The following is a 24,596-nucleotide window of genomic DNA, read 5'->3' on the forward strand; positions in this document are numbered from 1 at the left end:
TAGGTATTTCAGCAAAATTGAATAATTATAGGTTGGACTTAATAAAAATGATATATTCTGGGTTAATCCAAATAGCTCAACTAATAGAAACACAGCTCAGAATATGATGTCAATGTTGAAATATCCCATTTCATGAACAATCATTTTGATAAGGATTTTCATTTTTGGAGGTGCAGCCTGTACTGTGAATGCTTAAAAATGAAGACACAGTGAAATTAGTTCAACAAACAACATGAGTTTTAACGAACAGTTCCACCTCTTACCTCACAGAAAAGAGTTAGTTTGTCATCAGGCAGCAGACCGTTGGCCTCATCCAACAGGAAGTCCCTCCTTATGAACTTCTTGAAACCCCAGTCCTTCCCCTGGACAAAGCGATACGCCCTCTGGCTCTCTGGAAAAGAAGACACACGGACAAACAAGGAGAAACAAGATTACTTGAAGACTTTCACAACGTGATTAAGCTCTGCGTGTGTGAATGTGTGTGCGAAAGAGAAAGTTTGTTATGAGTCATGGCCATAAGCAGCGGAGAAACAATGGCAAAAGAGGCTGGATGCATGAAGTAATGCCTGCAGGGAGCTTTTAACACTTCAGAAGAAAACAGAATCTCTCTCTCTCCCCCGTTTCACTCTCTCTATCCTCTCGCTGCCACATAAAGACTAGTGGTAAACATGAGAAAGAACTGCTGTGCCTCTTTGGCCAAGAAGTGAGAAATTGCAGGGATCAAAGCAGTCCAATTATCATGTGTTTATGGAGTGCCAATTATCTCTAACAGTGGCAGGAAGGATTCTGTAACACTCAGTTGCACTACAAAGACACAGGAAAGGTGGTGGAGTTCTTGTGTGTACAACAGGCACACTGTGGAGGCGGTCACAGTCACCTAACAGTCACAAATACTCACATACAAGGTCAAAACATTAATGGCTTTGAACTGCGGCAGCTACAGAGATCACAGCAAATTAAAGCTAATTGCAGATAGAATAAGGCCAGCCGCTAACACATAAATTTTGCAAGTAACTGAAGCTCTGTTGGAAGAATAAGACACCATTCTTTGGAGAAATTACATCATTCACCATTTTGCTAATGAGAAGAAAATGCTTCCTTGAGCACTGTTCTGGGATTACTGAGCTTAAGCGACAGACCCTTTTTGTGCATGGCGCCATCACTGTCCATTCCTGTAAGCGCAGACATAACTATATGACATGATACGGTACGGTAATAAGTTTTATAGCTGTTTTTTTGCGCGCCTGTAAAGGATTAGATGACGCTACAGGAAAAAGCTCCACAAGCTACAATGAGAGTTAATAGAAATCAGTTTATTTGCCAAGTCCTTGTCATTTCTTCCCCATTAAGATCTTTCCAAGGATGCTCTGTAAGACACAATAAAAATGTAATCATCCATGCTTGAATTGTGCTGGCACTAAGCAGAAACAAGAAGAAAATTTAGTAAGGACACACGGATAAACAAATTGGCAAATTACCAGATGAAATTGTGCAATGCTTGGTCATACTGACAAGAGTATAAAAGCAACGTGTCCCCAGTCTCATTATAGTATATTAGAGCCACGCAGTTTTTGGGCAGTAGCAGTGAGAATTATTTCTTTTAATAAATCATAAACTTTTTTTACGTCTTCTATTAATATTGTTATGACAACCCATTTTGCCTTCAAATTGTCAGCAATTCTCCTGGGTACACTTGTGCATAATTTTTCAAGATAATTGGCATATAGTTTGTTCAAAGTATCTTCTGTGCATTCAGATTGTTTCAGTGACTTCTTCCTCTTCATGTAACCCAGACTCACTCCACAATACTGAGATGAAGGCTTGGTGGAGTCTCTGTGGAGACTATTACAGGAATCCTTTTCTTTTTTCGTGTCACTGAAGATAGTTCTTTATGACTCTGGCTACGGAGATGTACTTGTTATCATGCAACAGAACGAACACAGGACAGCCAGAACGCTCCCTGATGGTATTGGATGAAATACCACCAGGTATTGCAAAGTGCAAGAGTGTTTTACATGAACCTAAATAGACACATAGATTGTATAATCCCCCAAATTGCTTTGATAGATGTTAGTTTTGCACCGTTTTCCAAACACAGTCAGAGTATGTTCAGTTCATTATGACCCAATCTGCCAAGAGCTGTGCATTGTCACAAACTAACAAGATATTTAGCTGGGGGTAGTTTCTAACAGGACAGGTGCAGCTTGTTAATTGTAAAACGCATAGAAATGTAGGTCATACACATCTATGTTAATTGTAGGCCTACAGTTGCAGTCTGGTAGAGAGTTGTTATAATGCACACAGGATTCAGGAACTGACAGGCAGGACTGTAAACCAGCCGACAATAGTTCAACATTGAATTCTTTCGCATTCTTCTAAAAAAATAAATTACATCACTTTAAACTGGAAATGCCTGACTGACAAACATTTATTTCTATACAGGTGTAAAAAAAATTTCCACTGGATTTGTTTAGTATGGTCGACCACTCAAACAGCCATGTGCTAGAGCACAGCTTATGGGAACATGGTGAAAAATGTATGCACTGTCCATGATCCTGAAATTGGTTCATTTAATACAGTGGTCCCTCGCTATAACGCGGTTCACCTTTTGAGGTCTCGAGAATTTCTTTTTTTTTTTTTGTGCAATTTTGCGTTGTGTTCTGCCTCCTGATTGGCTGTAGACCATCGTCACTCGATCTCCTCCGTGCCGTGTCTCCTGTACAGTACAGAATGCGTTCAGCTTGTCAAATTTACATAAATCCTTGATCGCTAGCAGTGTGACTCTGAAAAGTGTTGCACTGTATGTTGGTAAGTTTTCTCCCCAACAAACACAACAATGCCGATGAAACATTTTGCAACGTCAAAGGCACCTGTGGTAGCATCTAAAAGGCAGAGGAAGATGCTAACCATCGCACAAAAAGTTGGACTTTACCTTATTTTTCAGACCATAAGGCACATTGCATTATAAGGCGCATTAAGCAAAACAAAACAGTCAGATAAATTTTTCTCAACTCATTCCTCATCGATGTTGGATTCTCTCGCAGCTGCTCAATTTCCCCATGTTCTGGACCTGAAAACAGGGTTCGATCTTTGGTTTCATTCTATAATACTGGACTTTCTGCAACGGTTTGAACTTTGAGAGTGTTTAAACAGGAGAGAAAGTGTGAAAAGGTTCATGCCTGTCTGAGAAAAGTGTATAAAGTGTGTTGTGATGAGTTTTACAGCCTTAAAATATCTATAATAATTGTAAAAGAAATAACGCTGGCTACTTCGCAGATTTCACCGGTCACGGGTTATTTTTAGAACTCCCGCACTAAATGAGGGACCGCTGTATTTTGCTCCAAACTTTCGGACCAGTTCAAAACATCAATATGAAACATGGGTCACTATAAAAACTTCCCATGCTTGACATCCATCCAAGGCCTTATTATTTTCAGGATCGGGTCCAAAGTTAACATTGTCATCCCTCTGTTCTCCTCATTCTTCAGCCACTTTGAACCCCACAGCACAGCCTGTGGAATTCTTGCCACAGAAGCCCCAGCATGTTTAAAAGAACCAGACATAAAATCTGGCCCAGTGTTGGCAAACCTAACAAATAACTTTAAGTTGTATGAGTTGAGAGGTGGACCTGTGGCACTTCCAACACCTCTTTATCAGACTCTGTTGGTAGGAAACCACCACTACTAACCAGGATCTACCCTCAAGCTTTTGCTCTTTCAGGCATGCTCTGACACAGCTGGTAGACAATAAAAACCTGACCCTAGCGAAAGTCGTAAAGCTTTTTATACCAACAATGAGAACCATCAGCATCTATTGTCCAGACCTGGCCATGCATTTTCATTAACTTATCTGCGAACAGGTCACAGGGGCAGCAGATTAAGCAAGAACGCCCAGACCATCCACCTCCTCCAGCTTATCTGAGGGGACACTGAGGTGTACCCAGGCAAGCCAAGAGACACAATCTCTCCAGTGTGCCGTGGGTCTGCCCCGGGGCCTCCTTCCAGTGACCTGGACATATTGCATACAATGTTGATTTTTAAGAAAAACAGAGTCAGAAAATAGTGAACAGAATCCACCTATGCTTGAGTTCTTACAAAACAACTTCACAAATGTTTTTAATCTCAATCCAACTAATTTATTCAGTACTTTAAAAGGGTTCAGGTCATCACTGACATTTCAGACTTCTGTTGAACTTCCAGGCATATTACATCCACTTAAAGTCAACATTAAATTTAACTTTTAATGCAGATGACGAAATGTGCTAAAAATAACCACTGTGTCACTGAGACCTGGTAAAACAGCACAGTGAAAGTCTCGTGTTGATTCCAGCTGACTATAAGATACACAATTGGTTTTTTAGGCGTGGGTTGCAGCCCTAAACAATTCCAAATATTAGTCGAGCTGCATGTAAAATCAAATGTTCAAATCTGTCTTTTCCCTCACAACTGCCCACTGCAAAGTATGTTTGATGTCCGGTCGAGCCATGAGTAGGTATCATCATCCTGTATTCTGCATCCACAGTCAGAATCTCTTTTGCTGCTGTTAAAAAGCCTAATTCCAGCTTCATGTCCAGCCAGACTCTCCCAACAATGTCCAGAGGTAAATGTGAAAAAGGCTACAGCCACCCCATAAAAGATCATGTCTAAGGCTCATACATCTGCAGGGTGTGTAAACTTAATGTGTATACACTTGCCACTTCAAACAGACTCCTCTCTAGCCTACTCTTGCATAGAAACCCCAATAGGAGATCTGCTGACAGTTCACAGTAGGAAGCACTAGGATGAAGTGTCAATGCTACTGTAAGATCCTGTGTCTAATCCCCTGTTTGGATCTGAGAGAGCAGGCAGCCAAAGAGGGGATTGGCGGGGGAGTGCAGTGCATATGCAGTTATTCCCACCACTGCTCATGCAGGGGGTCCTTCACTGTAATCCTCTGCCTCTGGAGGCTGTGTACGCAAAAGAAACTGACAGGAATCAACATGCAAACCGATACACAAATAAGCTTGACTGAAAGTCAATTCACAAAATGTATTTATGCACTTTACAAAGCTACTTTATTCATTGTTCTCCCAGCTGAACAGTTACTCTAAAATCGACTGAGGTTTTTTTTTTTAAGCCAACGGTATCTCCAGCAAAGTCTAGCAGGTTTGAAAACTGTGTCAAACTTTTGCTACACTGTACCTTTTGTGGCTGGGCTGAGACAAAGAATTAAACTTAATGCAGGTATCTTTCACAGGCTCTCAGTAAAATCTTCTTTCTTTAGTGACTTTCACCCACTCTTATGTCCTTTAAACATGTCTGATGGCTCTAGCATGTGTGACCCAGATGAAGCCCCAAAGCACAGAAGATACTTGTGAAGTTGTGTTATTTGGGTAAGTAACAAGACCAGTGACGAGTGAATAGTTCCCCAGTGGCAGTATCTAAAGCTAATCTAGGGGGTGAGGAGAAAGGCTGGCAGCAGGAAGAGATGGGGGGGGGGGGGGGGGGGGGGGGGGGGGGGGTGAAGAGAGGTGAGAGGGAATGCTGGAAAGAAGCCCCAGCAGACTCAGTGAAAAGAGAAAGAGAAGTGTGATTTCTTCAGTGTTCAGCTGTGACAGTGAGATGACTGTGGGTGCATGTGTGGATGTGTGCATGCATACAGGCACCAATGATGACGGCTTTGTGTGTGCTGAGCTCAGCTAATGCCATGCTATCATCTCCACTGGGGCATCAGAACACTGCACTGGCAGAGAATCAACTGCAGGTCAGATCGCTGGCGCTCACTCTTTCAGTGAGCTGGCCAAGGTGGTGGGAGTGCAGCCACTCTGCCAGAATACCAAAAAGAGCAGGGCAGCGGTGGAGGGAGGGGGGTAGGTAAGCTCAGCTGAGAGATCCGTACACATTTAGTGGAGCTACACATACCTCTTAATGTTCGGGGAAATTATAATTCAATTCCACACAAGTTTGCTTTTCCTCCCCATAACATAACCTAATTAAAAATTTAAAAAAAGGAATTGGAGGTGCATTCACTTCCAATTTATCAACAGGGAGTGAGGCTGTCGAAGACTTCTAAAAAGGTTGGGCCTTTTTTTAATTAAAATCAAAATTTCCCCACGCTACTTTGAATTATATATTTACCAGAAATGAATCCAACCGGCAGTGATTACACAAGCCCATATGGCTATCAATACCTTACGTTATTAGACACACTTGGGGTATTAGACATACTCTCCACCTTCTACATTACAAATTTCAGTGCCCCAAAGACACAGGTGTGACAAGAGTTTTTCATTTTGAAACTCTTAAACTTTGAGATATCCCTGGCTTTGTGCTGAATATAAAGTCTATGTGGACAGCTTAGGTTTCAGTAACATACCTCTTAATGTTCGGGGAAATTATAATGAACTTGTACTTGTATGAAAAAACAAAAAAACAAAAACACACTTTTAACAAGTATGAATCAGCAACAAGTGGAGATAATTGTCAAGTTTTTAACAACGCCGCAGTTGCACTTCGATATTTCACTACCACTGAAATTTCTCACCCTGCCAAAAGAGAATCTAAGGTGATGCTGAAGGTGAGAAAAATGATGTCTAAACTGGCGACAGCGAGAGAAAGACTAAAGGGGAAGCCAAGCCAGAGTATTTAGGTGTGCAGGACATCCATATTCAGGCAGAAAACTCAAGGGTACGATTGGCACACAGAAAGAGAAGGTCGCCAGAAGACAAGCTGGCATGTAGAAAAATAGCAGCTGACAGAGCAGCCAGAGTCAACATCTCTCTTGGTGTCTGTCACTTTTCTGGACTTACTTTTTACCACTCAATTTTAGCAAAATCCCACTAACCACAACTTATAATTAACAACAGACTATACTGATCCATTGTTCATGCATTGACTGTTCAAGGACAATTAGTCTAGTCTTCAGTTAGCAGTAATGGGCATTCTACTAGCTTTTATAAAAAGCTGAAAAATCGAATGTAAAACGTTGCTCCCATTTACACACTGATTCAAACTGGCTGGCATAAAGAGATATAAACGTGACAGCTGTTCACACAAGAAAATCTAACCTCTACTAAAGATCGAGCTCTATAAGCTAATGTCAGCACAAACTTGTCTATTGACATTCTTGCTAGCAATGTCAATACAACCTGATTATATAAAGACTGACCAATAACTTCTACTCTATTACACGGTGCTCCACTCCCCCCACACAGAATGCCTGATCGCCTCTATCAGTCACTGAGGGCAACAGACTCTGACAAGTTCACATCCACAGCTTCAGTTAAATGAAACCAACATTTCTCATTCTTAAATTACAATATAAAGCAGACCACAGCCAACACACATGAGCTCACTTAGCCTTTGGCTACAACACAACAAAACCATTGTCTGTAGGGGAGATTTAACATGGAGACCATTTGAATACAAAACAGCTTGCGGCAATGGTTGAGAACTTTCCATCTCTCCTCTCTGAGCTGTCAGAACAGGAGTCTGCAGGGGGGCAGCTGTTTTCTCTGGCAAAAGGAGGAGGGGGGAGGACGGAGTGTGTGTGTGTGTGTGTTGGGGAGAGGGGGGAGTGGGGTCAAAAGACAACTTACAATCCACCCAGTAGCCTCAGAGGGGAGAACCAGCACATTAAGCAAGAGAGAGAAATGATGTGGCCAAGTCTGGTGTAGGAAAGGGGGGGGGGGGGTCTGCAGCTGATGTTTGAATCCATCTCCATTATTAAGTACAGACCATCAGAGGATCCACAGACAAACACCCTCTCTAGTGAGAAGCTCAAGGGCTGACTGATGCAGATCGGGTGTTTCATTAGATAATGTCAAGCAAATCCGTCATAGTATATCCTACACCCTCCTGTTATGTACTGCAGGAATATTCATATTTTCCATATAAACAAACCCAAAACATGGGAATGAATACATCTGTAAAAATGGAAAATATAAATATGTCTTTACTTCTCCAGTAAGCTAAAAAATATATATATAAATGGAAGCAAAGTTAAGATACTGGACTTACTCTACTTTAAGTTCTCACTAGTTTTTCTAACCATTTCTTCCTTCTATTCAACTATCCACATTAAAAGAAATATAACCCAATAACTATTATATTAAATATGGTCCCTACAGGAACACAGTATAGAGGCAGACAAATCACTGTCCTGCCACAAACAGTCCACAGCCGCTCAGCTTTCTTAATTAAGCCAATTTGTTTTTATTTGACTTTTTTTTTCCTAGAGGCCTGGATTTAATTGGATTCTAAATGATCCAGAACCAATAGAGCAATCTTTACTACCATATTCTTAGACACAGTGCTTGCTAAAGTGTCACAAATATGCTGGCAGTTGGGTAATTTTCTCCATTGACAATGCAAGTGCAGTGGAGAGCCTAGGTTTCCCCAGGGGGAATGTGGGAAGATTGTAGGAGGGCATATGGCAAGAATGGGATGGGGTGTGCACCATGGAGCATACCATTTATTACAGAAAGCCCCTTGAGACAAAAAGAGAGCAAGAGAGTCAGAAAAAGAAGATTCTTTTTTACTTCACTTGGCATTCCCAAAATTCAGGTTTTCTCTGGCGATTTAAGGGAGCAATATTACCAAAATTGTAAGGCCTTGAAATTATACATCTCCACAGTCTAATTATTACTTCTACCAAAGAAAAATCCTCCATGCAAAACTAAACTATAGATCACAAAATACCTAATATCCAGTATAAGCACTACAAGAGAAACTCTTCTTCAGTCGGCCACTCAGAATTAAGATTTAGTTTTCAAATAGTGATGGAATTAAAAAGGATAAAAGAGAAAGAAAACGAATTTGTGAGTGAGAAAAATGGCAAAGGTCTAAGTGAGCAAATGAGGTACCTAAGTTCACATGGGGGAATGTTTCTCAGCAGGAAAAATGATTTCCCTTTCTACACAACCTGCACCGCAGGGTGTTGTACACAACTTCACTGCATATGCCTCTCATTCAAACACATTTCCGCCTCCCACCTCTTCTCGTCTCTCTACCTCCCTACCCACCCGCCCCGTCTTCCCTCCTCCATGCTTCCTGTACAGTGAGCTGCAGGGTACTGGGAGAGAGGGAGGCAGCCAAAAAGCCTGATAACCAGGAAGCGGTCACATCTGGCCCTCACTAATTCAATTCCACACAAGTTTGCTTTTCCTCCCCATAACATAACCTAATTAAAAATAAAAAAAAAGGAATTGGAGGTGCATTCACTTCCAATTTATCAACAGGGAGTGAGGCTGTCGAAGACTTCTAAAAAGGTTGGGTCTTTTTTAATTAAAATCAAAATTGCCCCACGCTACTTTGAATTATATATTTACCAGAAATGAATCCAACCGGCAGTGATTACACAAGCCCATATGGCTATCAATACCTTACATTATTAGACACACTTGGGGTATTAGACACACTCTCCACCTTCTACATTACAAATTTCAGTGCCCCAAAGACACAGGTGTGACAAGAGTTTTTCATTTTGAAACTCTTAAACTTTGAGATATCCCTGGCTTTGTGCTGAATATAAAGTCTATGTGGACAGCTTAGGTTTCAGTAATGAATTTGAATATATTTTTCAGTGTCAATTAGAACAAGTTAGGATTTCAGAAAATAAAACTGGACTCCCATGTATTTTTAAATGCTTGTTAGTCTTAACTTCTTGTGCCGGTGAGGGAGGGGTCATGTGTTTATTATCATGTCAAAGCTCCTCATATAAAACATAATGTTACCATCTTGATCACCTGTATTATAAATATGTTTTCTTTCATCAGTGTGTGCAATGAACTTGCAATCTTGTTGCTTTTCAAATAGTTGCTTCGAGGACAGGGTCTACGATTCACATGCAGACAGTTGGTGTCTTTAAAATAATTTGACTGTGTCAGCTATTAGTCTCAGTTTGCGATTGAATGGGGTCAAGCATCAATGGCATTTAATGGTGAGCAATTAGATCAGTGAAAATTGCAAATATGTTGCCATCTACATACACAGAAATTCACACTAACAACTTAAATTGAGAGTATAGCCAGAACCTCATTCAGAAATCCCTCCACAAATACTGACATAGTTGCTAGAGATTGGCCATTTAACTGCAGACTATGCTTTTATAGGAATATAACCAAAATGCAACCAGTTGGCAAAACTGGTGTCTTATTGCAAAGAGATGCATCGCAGATGAGTTGTGCCCAGGTAGACTAGCTCAGATTGATTGCAATGTGTTGCAATCTGTCTGTGTTTATGAATTAAAAAGGAATTCCATGCTCTTCGTAAATCTGTCTGAATGTGGCTGCAGTCAGTCTGAGTCAGACTGTGACTGTTTGGAGACAGGTTTTCTTCTACAAAGTGATCTGTGCAATCACCTTGTGACCAAAAGGAGTCACCTAAAACTTGAGGATGTTGCACACTCAATCTCTGGTAAGCCAACAGGTCGTCACGCCTACTTGAAATCAGTCACCAAATTTGAAAACATTCACAAATCAACGATTTTTTTTCCAGTCCAAGGAGGTTTTCCTATTTTGACTGAGCCATAAGGCTATATAAATAAAACTGACTGCCATTGTTTAGGGCCTGGTGATTCTGACTTACCCATGGCTTTGGTCTCCTCTCCCTTGGCATTGAGGATAGAAAACTTAAACTTGGCACGCACTTCACTTTTTGGGCAGCTAACCAAGAGGAGGTAAAGTGATAAATAGTCTTTGCTCTCCTCATCCAGACCTTTAGGATTCACACGCAAACACCTAGGGGAAAGAAAGGGAAGAAACACACTAGTGAGACCAAAAAAAGAAGAAGAGAAAAAAAAAGGACAAGGGGGAGTATCAGTTCCTGGAAGTATCTGTAATATTTGTAAGTGACAATCTGATTATTCTTAGATGAAAAGTATTGGAAATTATTGACAATGATTTTTACTTTTCATCTGATATGTACTTTAAACGGTCGCTTCTATGCTCCACTTCAGCTTTTAAATGTGTTTTATAATGGCACAAAAACGTCTTCCTCATCAAACACAATCAATTACTTAATCGATTTATGTTTTAGCCAGTATGAAGCAATTTCTCTTGATTTCACAAATTCTCAAACAAGTTGTTAAAAATCGAATAATGTCCTTATTCACAAAGCAACATTTAATTGAAGCTTTAGACTACATCAAAGCACAGAAACCACAGCAGTTAAGGCTACTAAAGATCTGCTTAGCAGCAGTCTCAGACTACTCTTCATGTCCAAAGCTATTGTCACCAAAACCCTCCAGTAATCAAAGGAAATGATGCTCAAAAGTAAACCTATAATCTGTCTGGTGCACTATTATGTTACTCTGACAATAAGCCAGACAGACTCACACTTGTAACATGGTTTCAGGGACAGTGAGACAATACCACTGTGAGGTAACCCACTGCTGTGCCATGGTTGGTTAATGATCCCATACACTTAAACAAAGCCACAACAGCAATAACGCAGTATTATAACTCATAAGGATCAGGATCCGTCACAATTTGCAGGTTATTGCAGGTAAAATGCCAAGCACATTTTGGATGAAGACCTGTTAGGTGATCACCGTGTCTATGTTTGATTCGATTCTGACCAGGAGGAGTAGCGATTCTTGTGACATGTGGCTGTATGGGAAGACTGACAAATCTCCAGAGGCGCTGTCACGGCATAAATTCATCAGATAAGCTAAAAACATATTTTGACATTATGAAACTTGTGAATAAATAAAATACATAGGATTTAATATATTTCCTAGTCACTAATTAACCACGGTATGCATTAAAGTGGAAGATATAGCCATTAAAAGGGTATTTTTTTTAACAAAGTAGGAAGCAAAACCAATATAAAGTTTCACTGTACTCACAAAAACCCAATAAACAACACCTGATTCTAATACTCCCAATCTCCCCTCAAAGTCTTCTTCTTTGCTTCCAGCGAAGCTACTTTTATTACAATGCACCTGAAAAGTCATGTTCCAACACCTCACACGTGTGCATCAGGAGTTCCACCTTTGATCTCAAACTTGTGCAGACTTCTGTGTCAAGCTGACCCAACCTTTATGTCAAGGATTGTCACTACTAATATGAGCCATTTTCAGTAGAAGTACACAGTGTCCATGGTGAGATCCGTGATCAGCAGTAAGCTCTTTGGGGTATTTTCGTTTTTTGTTAGTTTTTTTTGTTTGTTTTGGGGGGTTTCCCTTCCCCCTGTGCTTTTGGGTGGTTTGGGGTTTTTGTTTTTTGGGGGGTTTTTTTAGGGGGACATTTAACCCAAGATCAGACCGACTGTTGAGGGCTTCAGCAGTAATTGAATAAGGAGCCTGAGGGAGAGCATTCAGTGCAAAGTCATGACCTGTGGTGCGTGTCAATTGTACACCAATGCACACAAACTGAACTTTGGCCACAAGCACAGTCATCACTCATCACCCGCCATACTTGTCAGATCTAGATCCTTTCGATTCTCCTCTTCCACAAAAACAAATGCAAGTTGAAGCTCTAGAATCCTTCACAGACGTGAAATTGGTCTGAACAGCAAGAGCATCCTCGAAAAAGTAGTGTTATAGGCGCTGCCGAATTTCACAAGCAGACTGGAATCGGCCAAATTGAAATGAGGGTAAATCCAGCAGAGTTTTATAGTCAGTAGTGGTACAACGTAGTTGAGCAAAGAGTCTGAGCTTTCCTAATATTTCAATATGAAACCGCAATAATTATAAATAAACATCAGAAATCTAAAATAAATCACAGGAAAAAAGGGTCCTCAGCAATGCAACAGAAACCAGTTTCACAAAAGAATCATAGCTTTGTGTTTGCAACATATGGATTGTTTGTTGCACAGCCTGTTACAGTTTAAGTAGCATCAAACACTTTACCATGGCCATATGGACTGTTAAGCATCTGGAAACTAATTCTGGAAATTATTTAATAATATTTTACGACATTATATGAATTACTGTAATAATCCTGGCATCACGTCATAGTCAGCTGCCAAGTAAGTCTTACATTTTTCAAATTAAATAACCTCTACTTAAAAAGTATTATAAGGTAAAAGAAAATGAAAAGAAAAGCGAACCTGGCCTGAATTCTTAACAAGTTCTTATTAATTCATTTATGTTTGTCTCTAGTTTTTATTGTACAACTTGGGGGGCTGATCTGCAGTGCAGTGCACTGGAAAAAGATGCAACTGAAAAAGAGTTATGCTACAGATGGTTAAAATAAAAATAAATAAATAACAGAATCGTTCACCCGGAAACAAAAGACTAATTAAGTCATCATTCTTTAACATGACACAGTTTGCATCCAATTTAAACAAGCAACTTACATAACCCAATGTGACTACTGCATTGTTTTATCCCAGGACATAATCATTGCCTTCATCCCCCTAAAATATCTTTGGCCACTACATAAATGCATGAGATTTTAAATGAGTGACCCTGACTTATGTGGAAATGAAATCACTGGCATGTCATACTTAACACAAATCTTTGATGATGTGGATCCAAAAAGTACTCATCAGTTCAGCCATCTACGGAAGTCAAAGCATGACAGCCCAGTAGCTGTTCACTTAGCCAGTTTGTACAGCTGCACTCTCGGCAATTAGGTACATTTCCAACACCGGATGGAATAAGTCTGTCAAGTCATTTCAGGGCAAACTAGTACAAAATCAAATCATATTACTGCCTTCAAAAATTTAGCTTTGACAAGGATGGATAAGCACTGTAGCACCTTAAACATAACAGTTTTTTCTTTGAACATTTTTTGCCACACTTTGCAGGAATCAAACAAAGTCCAAAGCTACGATCTGGAAAATTCAGCATACATTTATCCATTTTCCCCTGGTCAGACTGTGAATATTAGCGGACGAAGAATTATAGAGCAATTTTCTGTGTACCTAGCCACATCCTCCACATCCCTCAGTTCTTCCTGGGGAGTTGCCAAGATGTTTCAAGGAAAGATGGGAGGTGTGAACTGCTCAAACTCAACCTATAATTTTAAACATGACAAGCAGGAGGGTGCTCATCTCAGAGCAAAATCCCCTCATCTCAGAGTAAAGTAATCCAATTTAAATGTGGGTTTAACCTCAGATCAATTCATGCATACTAACGTGTCATGCAAGAAGGTTAATTTTAATTTCAAAACATATGCTAATAAACACTGCAAACACAGACACGTTAAAAGGCACAGAGTAATGATTGATACTCCACGTGTAGAAGCACGTAGATCACGTAAATGGTAAATGGTAAATGGCCTGCATTTGTATAGCGCTTTTCTAGTCCATAGGACCCCAAAGCGCTTTACACTACATTCAGTCATTCACCCATTCACACACACATTCACACACTGGCGATAGCAAGCTACATTGTAGCCACAGCTGCCCTGGGGCGCACTGACAGAGATCTAAGTTGAAAATCCTTAAGATGACTTCTTGAAAGGACATTCTCCAAAAGCACTCTTAGAGCAGGAATGCTGTACTTTATATGTGTTAGCTAGAATGATGAGACTTTACTAACCATTTGAGTTTGTCATTGGCTCCTGAGGAAAAAGTGGAGCTTTTGATGACCTCTCCCATCTCCTCACGACAGAAGCTGAAGTTGTTGATGGTCCACATGTAGGAGAACTTCACCACTTTGATCTGCATAGAAAAAGCACAGGATCGGCTGAAACCAGATCTCCTTTTTTATATATTTATCTATTCTATATGGGTAAGTGGTCTTTGGTCAGCCAGGACTTCAAAACCGCACATCAAAACTGCCTTTCATCTTAATAAACACTGACAACAAACGAAGGGAAAGAAGAAAGGATAATGGAAAAGTAGCCACGGAAAAAAAAAACAAAAAAACAATTTTTCAAGGACGTAGCAGAGATGAAAAAACAGACATCATCAATGACATACTTTATCTAGCTTTGCTCTTATCAGGAAAGTGTTATCTGAGCTAGTAAAGCCTACACTGCAATAACTATAACAAATACAATTTCATAGAACAGATAACCATTAAACAAAGAAAACATGTAAAATGACATCAATTTTTATTTAAAAAAATAAAAAAATAAAAAAAATAAAAAAATTGGCTGGTAATGTAGAAGCCATCAGGGAAAAAGCATATCAGCAAGCTAGATTTAATATTGCACAAATACCAAAAAAGTTAAAAAAAAAAAAAAAAAAAAAGATTCACCATTAAAGATTAGCAAAAGCTGCACCAGGCTGATTAAAGCAAAAGATACATATTGTGTAACACTGTTCAAGAACACCTTTATGGCTGAATTACTCCTCCAATTTAACACTGCACCTTGTAAGTTTAGAGAACTTTTTTTAACATTCAAAATTGATGCAGCAGAAACAGCGATATCGCCACCTTGTTAAAACACAGAACCTAGTTCACCCGCAATATAGCTCAACGTCTGACAGTTTATCTAGTAATCTGGGTGTAAATTATAGTAGTAACTGCTAATATAGCCTTGAGCCTCTAGCCTCAAGCAGAAATAAGAAGCAGGCAACAAAAATCTCTTACCAACAAACCAACAATGTTTGAAGAAGCTTGAAGCAATTTGTCAGACTGTGCATAGCCAATTCTAAATCAAAGATTGTACTTTATAAATGATGAAGATAATTTTGCTTGCATGAATCAAACTGACATTTGATAATCTACGGGCAGAAAACAACAAAAGGAGGAACCGAAAAAAAGAGTATCTCAACCTCCTGACTGCATGAAAGCATCCAACAAAAGGGACCGATTACCAAGTAATTACCAAATTACTAAATTCAGAGTTCTTCTGGGGTAGAATTAGATTGTTTTGCTAAATCCAGCCAGGTAGTGCATATGGTACTGTGCAAAAGTCTTGAGTCAGGCCTCATTTTGTTATATTTTGCCTCCAAGGAACCAAACGTTCTTCTAATTTTTAACGTGGTCTTGAGCAGTAGTTCTCCTGGCTAGTTAATCATAGTTTCATTTAAAAATTAGCTGCTTTTTAACTTATTTTCAGACCAGAAAATATGAACATTTTCACCTGCATTTTTTTTTTTGGTTTGTTTGTTTAGTAAGTCACTTAATTTGACTCATTCAAGCATAAAAAAGGAACTTAACAAAAGTGATAAAGCAGTGTTGTATCTACACATAACAGGAAAAAATGGCAAAGGGTTTTTAAAGGTGCTATGTAGCAAACGGTCAGGAAAGTTGAACCTGTAAAAAATGCAGCAAAAAACAAACAAACATTGTTTTATAATGTTTTTGCAACACCAAGTTGATTCCCAAAGAGCTATTGGCCATAAAAGTGGCCAGTCTAAAAACCACTTGCAGCCACCACTGCTAACCCTCAGCCTCCTAGTGGAAACACCTATGGTATCAATTTCAAAAGTGACTGCATTCAGAATTTGCCCTGTGACCTTAAGATAAAGGTCACCGGGATTCAAACCTGTCTGAGAATTTTAGCAGCTACACCTATTGGTACCAAAACTCCTACGCTACCTCGTTATGTAATCACATTTTAAAAAAAGCTGCTTGTCCACGTTGCCTGCCCGTCTAGTGGGGATATAATAACAATAACTAAAAGTCGTGTTATTCAGCAAACACCAGACACAGGACCTGAGAAATGTATTTGGTCCATCAGTTGATTGATCTACTGTTTGCTGAACCCTTATCAGAAACAGTCTCAGTGCAAATGTGGCTGTCAGAAAGCAATTTTTAAGGAAGCGAAATGAGAAGAAAAAGCTGAGGTTTGCCAAATTACACAAGAACTGGGCTGAAAATCAGTAGCAAAAAGGTCTTAATGAGTGCTAAATCCAAATTTCTAATTTTTATATCAAATCATTTTCAAAATGTATTAAAGAAGTCAGAGGAGAGGTACAACACAACACAGAGGTTCTGTCATCCTTTGGTGCTGCATTTCAGCCAGTGATCTCGTCAGAAACGATGGAATAATGAAAAAAGAAAATATTGTCAGATTTTGATTCATCATGCAATACCCTCTGGAAACTGTCTGATTGGCAACAGCTTCATTTTTCAGCATAACAATGATTCCAAAAACACTGCCAATGCAGTGTTCTTCCTGGATGGAAGAACACACAATGGAACACACAACTATCAGGCATGGATTCACATCCCCAGAGACTGGACTTCAAAATTATCTAAACAGTTTGGGATCATCTGGAAAGTGAACAAAAGGCAGATGACATCCAAAGAAGATGTCTGGAATTTCCTGAAGAACTATTCCTTATAACTACTTAAAGACATTACGAGGAAGCTTGCCGAAGTGAGTTCGGGCTGGTTAAAGACAAAATCTTATAAATCCTCTAACATCTTTAAAGACCACAAATTAAATAACCTCAGCATTTACAAGGGGTGAAATTAAAATTATGGTTACAAAAGCAGTCCAGTAAAATATACCCCATTTCTTATTTCTCAGTTTGTACATCTTCATTTCCTTTTTTCGCAGAGTATCAAATGAAGGAGGTGATAAAGAGATATGAGGAGAGAAGAGCTGAGGCAACAGGCGTTGAACAAAATTAAAAATCACTGCTTCAGAGCCTCATTTAAAATGTATTTCTAGCGAAAACAACTATTGCCACAGGTGTGTCATAAATTGCTTCGTTATATCCCAACTACAGCTGTATTTGTTTCATCTCAGATGGTCAACGGTTTTGCAAATCAGCAAAATATTATCTATTAAGTCTACTTTTTAATTAAATTAAAAACGTGGTGCAATGTGATCAGATATACTTCTTTTGTTAAATCACACACACACACACACACACACACACACACACACACACACACACCATTTTTACTTCAGATGCATTTTAGGAATTGAGACATCCTTCAGCATTGTGTGCTGAGATTAATTTCCAGGCAAAAGGACAGGAGACACAGGAGACTGGTTAATGGCACTGGTTAGTGGTTACCATCTTAAGTAATGCCTGACAATCTAACTATAATATTTCAAGATGCATTCTGGCCTGATTACGGTTCAGTTTAGTAAAACACAAGGAAGTGAAAAAGTGAAACACAAAATATAAAAAGTCATGCATTACTCACCTGAGTATAACACCAGCTCTCAGCCACAGGACTGCTGGACATTTCTGCCGGTGGTGGGGGACTTGGTACTCTGGACATTGCCAGCATTGATGCTGAGAGCACAGAGTTGGGCAGTGGCAGCAGCCAGATGTGGGATGAGGTGGTATGAGGTGTATGAGGTAGGAAAGGTCCAATAATCAGTCAAGCTGGCTGCCTCTTAAACCCCTGCCATACAGAGAACAGCAGAAAGTTGAATTCAGTACAACAGACTCTAAAATAGCTACAGGCTCCCTGTAGTGTCACAGAAATACAGCCATTAAAACAGTTTGACTTTTAAAGCAACAAAACCGATAACTAAGAAATCTGCGACCTTGTGCATCCCATGTGTGTATGTGCCTCTCTTTGTACATGTCATGGCAATTCTTAATTAAATGTTTGGAATAATTGAGTGGTATTTCCCAGTAAGTAGGAAGCAAGGGCTCTGGATTTATTTGTTTTGGGGCAGGGATAGCTCAGTAGGTAAAGTGGTCACCCCATGATCGGAAGGTCGGGGGTTCGAATCCACTTAACGGCTACCCTGAGGTACCCCTGAGCAAGGTACCGTCCCAACACACTGCTCCCCGGGCGCCTGCTTAGTGGCTGCCCACTGCTTCACTGAGTGAATGGGTCAAATGCAGAGAAAAACAAGTAATTTCCCCATGGGGATCAATAAAGTATCCATTATTATTATTATTATTATTATTATTATTATTATTATTATTATTATTATTATTATTATTATCATTATCATTATCATTATCATCATCATCATTATTATTTAAAAGAGTCTTTGGCAGTCAAAGCACAGCAGCAGCGTGCACTCGGCTTCACTAAGGGAACCCTTCCTTTATCTGCGCGTGGTTTCGTCTTTGTTTTGCTTTGAGATGAACAGAGTGCTGTGCCAGCCACGTGATTCCAGCCAGGCTGCATCCCATCCGCTGTGGCTGTAAGTGAAGGGCAGGACTTAAGACTTTCATCTCAAGCAGCCAGTCTGTACTCACAACACACACAAGGTCACACTTTACTTTCAAACGACTAAGAAAGGCCAAAGTTTTGTTTGATAAGCACCTGTTCCAAGGCTGTTTTTATTCCAGAATACTGCGGTACAGATTTAGACTGTAACGGCTACATCACCTCTCCGCTTCCATTTGAAGCAAAGCGGAGTTTCCTCATTATTTTCCTATTCTAATTTTTGGTCCGTTCTATACTAGCAGTCTCAAATGCCTGAACATCTTACTGAAAAATAAAAAGGAATATGCACGGTTTGGTTTCAAAGTGTAATTTCTCTGCTGTCTAAATCTCTCATTTCCTCTCGTCTCATTCCCTTACGCTCCTTTCAAGTTCCTCTCCACAAATTTCATACCTAAGTCATCAAGGTCTCAAGATCTGGCTTTTCTCACTCAACCTGCAAGTCCCCCTGATCTCCTGCCAGAGAAACCTTTCCACTCCATTGCTTAATTAGTGTCTGATTGAAAGACAAGTTTAGGACCTAAGAAAACTTGGCAGAAACAGTACTGGACCAAGAATCCAGAGAGACAAAAAAAGGGAAGGAAAGGGGTAAAAAGGTAAGAGGAACCTCTGTCTCTTGGTAAGTGGATTGGAGACAGAAGAGGCGACACGCGGACCTCACCGGCTCTGGAACCAGACAACTTAATTAATGTTTAGAGCTAACGCCTGAATCTGATCATCTCAATTCAGTGCCCCCTTTTCTTCTTTTGTGCCACTTGTATCTGATGAAAACACTGGTGGCATTTTCGCTCAGTAAAACAATAAAATATTAATCAAAAAAAAAGTCGGGAGAAAAAAAAGCTGTACTCATTTGCAATTTAAATTACCTGAGACTTCCTGGCAATTAATTACAGTCTATACGAGTGAGCGAGGGTGATTTTTTACATGCATGTGCTTCCTCGTGTCATCATTCTGGTATTGTATCACAGTGTATTCAAGGCACAATTTACCAAGTGGCTTTCTTGTATCGTGTCCCTTAAAGAACACAATGAATGCCTAGTAATCACAGGAAATCAATTTAAGAAAACATGACAACACTGGCAGCATTGCTAACAGCCTCACAGCTTTCTAAATACACCCAGATGACACTTAACCAGAAAAAAGCTTGGGATGTTTTTTTTCCTTGTTTTTCATGACAAACATCAAGAGCAAAGCAGTAGGAGAAAAGCAACAATAACAACTGAGAGACAGAGGAGATGCGTGCTAATCATAGGACTCCCTCAGGAGAAATGTCTTCAGACAGTTCATTTGTCACAGGAATCTGAAGATGACGGTGTGAACGAAAGGAATGGCTAATAGGTGATAATGCATATGATGTAGGGAAAATAAATATTGTCACATTACAGTGTATGGCAGGCACAAAGACTGTGCTCTCCCAAAGGCAATTAAAAGACAAAGGAAAGAGGTAATCGAGGTGCTGTGGTTCAGATAAGGACTGAAGAATTTTTTGCAGCTACTTGGTAGCCATCAGCACTTCTAAGGTTGGATAAAAAGCAGTGAAAATTAGGATGAGGATAAGAAGTGCTTAGAAAGAGAGAGAGCAATGCAGAAGAACAGCAAACAAGTTCAGATTCTGCAGAGTATACATCAAAATTTCTCTGCCTGCAAATACAGCAAACTAAAGAACTAGACAACAGTTTACTCTTCTGTAACAAAAGCATACAAACGCTGTGCTAGGGATGCTGCATTGTGAAGACTAAATGACCTGTCCTTCTTTACCACTACAATTTTTGAGGGCTATTGTTGTATTGAACACCACTAAAGTAAGAGGTTCTATTTTTGAATCTGAAAAACTAATGTCACAAGCTCAAAGTATTTTCTGCATGGTTTTCACATGCAATTTACAGGCCATATAAAAATGAATTGAGTCACAAAGATGTCACCATCTGGTTTGTAAACTGCCATTTCGAAGACTCGGTTTTAGCATTGTGGCATTGGCTCTCCTTTTTTGTTTGTTTGGGGGTTTTTTGTAACTGTTAAGTTACAAGATAAAACTACAGAGCCTGGTTAACAGTGCTGCGATGGACTGATGGACAACATCACACAGTCACAGAAACCTGCTAACGCTAGGCGACTGTTAGTCATGACAAAATAATGCTAAAAGGTTAAATGTTCACAAAAATGTGTACAGGGGAGTTATTTAAAAGTTTGCCCCCAAACAGCTGTTGCAAAAAATTTTCATTTCTGCTGGGCATTTTAGCACAGAAGTCCATGGGGACTCATCTTCAGAGCAATTTGTCATCATTTGAGTAACTGGAAATGAAGAACCGTTTCTGGCACTTCTGCATGAGCCTTATTATAGTCTTGGATGTTGCCACTCTGGTTTTAACCCATTCTGCACTTACAATAATTACAGTTTAATCAAAAACAGAAAGTGCACGGTAGAAAAGAGAAAATGTTCTGCACTCCTGTCCTTCAACATCGGTTTTTGCACATCTTTATTGAAAATGTCATTATCACAAAATCTTGACTGACAAGACACATCATTCCTGATTTTCTGCACAACAACCTCAGCACTAAAACCTCTTGCAACCATTCATTTTTTAACCTATGGTTCATTTCAAGAAGTCATGTTTTAACAAATGTTCTTACTTTACATTCACATAAGTGTCAAAATGGTTTATGTCTCTCCACACACTTACACTTAGTGTCTCTCAACACACACTTAATCTTAAATGATATACAACAATTTATCAGCTCTTTGACATTAGAATTTCCTCAGTTTTTTACATTTCAGGACTACAGACAGTGAATAATTAGAAAAAGAAATAGTTTACAAACTACATAAGCAGAATAAATGTACCCTACAGATCAGAATTCAGTGCTATGTTGAGTTATAAGTGTAACTTGTGGGCTTCCTTAGGGCACGTCGTCATTTTTTACCTTTTACCTTGCAGAAGATTATGTTCAAGATGCCCCTTTCAAATGACACCTTAAAACCAAAATGCAGCCGGCAAAAAAAAAAGCATGGCACAAAACAAGTTTGATCTTCTGTTTTCTGTATGTATAATGCAGAAGGTGTGACTGTGTAGCAAAAGGAGTATAGGAGGATGGGCCAACTTCAATCCACATTCTCATCCCATGTCTGCTTTCAGAAAGGTAGGCCAGATGAGGAGAGTGAGACCTGGAGCCCATTTATATTCATTACAGAAAGACAGTCTGCTCTCACTCTACCAGTCCAGTCACCATCTCTCTCCATCTCTCTGTCACATACTTCAACACGCCAGGGAAGAGACTCTGACAAACCAAAAGACAGATAGATTCAACTTCTTCTGCATAAACAAGAGGTAAGCGAGGTGATGCTGCGTCTGCCTCTGCCATCAGGATGAGAGCTAGAGGCCACCAGCTGTCCAGACTGTTACAGCCCCACGGTATACCGGTACCACATCACTAACATGTTACACACTAAGTGAATACATGACACTCGGCTCATGGTGTAATAATTCCTGTGCTGCGATATTCACTCCATCTGTAAATTTTACGTGGTGATAGCATATTCTGTGCATATGTTACCTCCATCTGCAAATCTGATATTGTGAAGAGCTTACAATGCATATTTACACTCGAGGACACATTTCTGTTCATTTGTTTTTCCATCTGTGCTTGTGACAATCTGAATAGCTGGTGATGCACATCGCTTGCACAGCCTTCCCAACCTCAGTGTCAGTGAGAACAATGCATATTTAGCTTGTTTACTTTCAATATGTCTAGCTGTTGGAGTATTATCTTTACTTCATTGCAGGATAAAAGTATTTATTGGCCCTTCTAAAAAAAAATAATAATAATCTTAACAGGATCAAAGAAATGCCAAGTTTGCCAGACATTTGATATTTAAAACATTTCCAATCATTTAACTAGACTTGCTTGGGTTTGCCAGATAAAACGTGTAGATCACCAATAAGATTTCCATGCAGGATCCGTTGGTGCACAGGTTAACAACCATGGTGTAGATAGGAAGAGAAATGGAGAAAGGATCATGTGAACAATGTTGTAGAGGTGAGGAGAATATCAGCCAGGATCATGAGTTTGAAGGTAGAAACTGAAGCGTTGATGCTGAATGTTCTTCGATGAAGAAATGCAAGTAAAAAGGAACAGGTGTGATGAGGTGGTGTTAGAGAGATATAGTGTTAAAAAGAGAAAAGCACAGATGGCAGAGAAAAGGATGGATGAGGTGAACATGCATTTCAGGAAGAGGCAGGAACATAGGGTGACAAAAGGTGGGGAGGACTGGGAAAGTACAGCTGAAGTGGTAATTTGCTAAGAAGGTGTACCCTGTGGACAGAGAAAAGGAGACTTGGCTTTGAATGAGGAGGTACAGGAAAGCATTCAAAAGGGTTAGCAAAGAAACAAGAGGGATAGTCAGGAGGACGAGTAAAGTAGACAGAGCATTGGGAGGCTAGGTGGCAAAGAGAAAGGAAAAGGTGTGTAGTGATTTCTATGTGAGGCTGGAAAGGAGCTGAAAGATGTTGAATATGGAGCTGCCAAGTAGGAGGAAAAGAGGAAGACGACAGAGAAGATTCATGGATGTGGTCAAGGAGGATATTCAGAAGGTTGATGTGACAGAGGAGGATGCTCGGGATAGGGTGAGATGGAGGCAGATGAACCACCGCAGTGACCCCTAAAGGGAGCAGCCGAAAGCAGAAGCTCATGCATAGAAATGCTGGAGAGTGCACATTGTTAAGCTGCTGGGCTGACAGAGCATACATCAGTTGTAATTTTCTCTGAATTGTTAGCCTGACTTCTCCCAGATTGTGTTCTTTTAGACCAACTAAAATTCAAACAAAAAACATCTTTGACAAAGAACATTTGCTCATATTGTTTCCTCAATTAGACTGAACAGCCATAATGCTAAAACCACTGAAAGTGTAATTTTCTGGGAATCTTCAGATCCTGATATTTACTTGGATGTTATTTGACATGAGGCACCCCCTAAACATCCTTGCAAATGATCACATTCCCATAGCAATGTCACTGGCAACGGCCTGCAGTACAATGCACCGTACCACACTGGACGGGGGAGAAAAAAAAAAAAAGAAAGAAAGAAAGAGAGAAAGAAACAGAAGAAAATGAGTCAACAAACATGACACAGTGTTGACTTGGTCTCCAAATTCCTGAGATTCTAATCCGATCTAGTACCTGCAGGCTTTGTCAAAACAAAACCGGTCAATGCCTTATAACCCACAAGACCCAAAAATCTGATTCTAACATCCTGGTTGCAAATACCACATGGCACCTAAGAGGTAACATATTCATACCATGGTGGGAGCTGCAGGAGGTGAACCTGTATAATATTCAGCAGGTTGGATCATCAGCCTATAATATCTTCACAGATCAATAATTTGCAATTATGCCAGTGACTGTGGCTACAGAGCCAGTCGTCCTAACATAACATTCTTGGCAGTCCATTAGGGTACCTGTTTCAGTGTAATACTTCACCTAATTAACTGATAGTTACAGCCAGGGACCACTGCTGCATTGCACATTTTCTCTTTATGCTGCTTCTGCTGTCATGGCTAAATAGTAGCAAAAACACATGCAGAAAAAATATTTAGCTTTACTATCCCTACATATAAAATGTCGCT

General features: G+C 39.8%; 1 protein-coding gene across 2 annotated transcripts in view; it reads right to left on the reverse strand.

Moving 5' to 3' along the window:
- Window positions 1-24,596, reverse strand: part of spop (speckle type BTB/POZ protein) — a 97,975-nt gene that overhangs the window by 35,674 nt on the left and 37,705 nt on the right. For both annotated transcript variants that reach the window (XM_085454860.1, XM_085454859.1), the window contains 4 exons: window positions 17,989-18,192; window positions 14,470-14,591; window positions 10,566-10,717; window positions 264-391 (listed from right to left, as the gene is read on the reverse strand). In XM_085454860.1, the coding sequence (XP_085310986.1) occupies window positions 264-391; window positions 10,566-10,717; window positions 14,470-14,591; window positions 17,989-18,075 (489 nt within the window). In that variant the 5' untranslated portion in view covers window positions 18,076-18,192. The remainder of the gene's footprint in view (window positions 1-263; window positions 392-10,565; window positions 10,718-14,469; window positions 14,592-17,988; window positions 18,193-24,596) is intronic.

This window comes from Copadichromis virginalis, linkage group LG4 (genome assembly GCF_057382275.1).
Source record: "Copadichromis virginalis isolate Kocher_CV1m ecotype Utaka linkage group LG4, C_Virginalis_male_GT1.1, whole genome shotgun sequence".
In the NCBI taxonomy this organism is placed as follows: Eukaryota; Metazoa; Chordata; class Actinopteri; order Cichliformes; family Cichlidae; genus Copadichromis; species Copadichromis virginalis.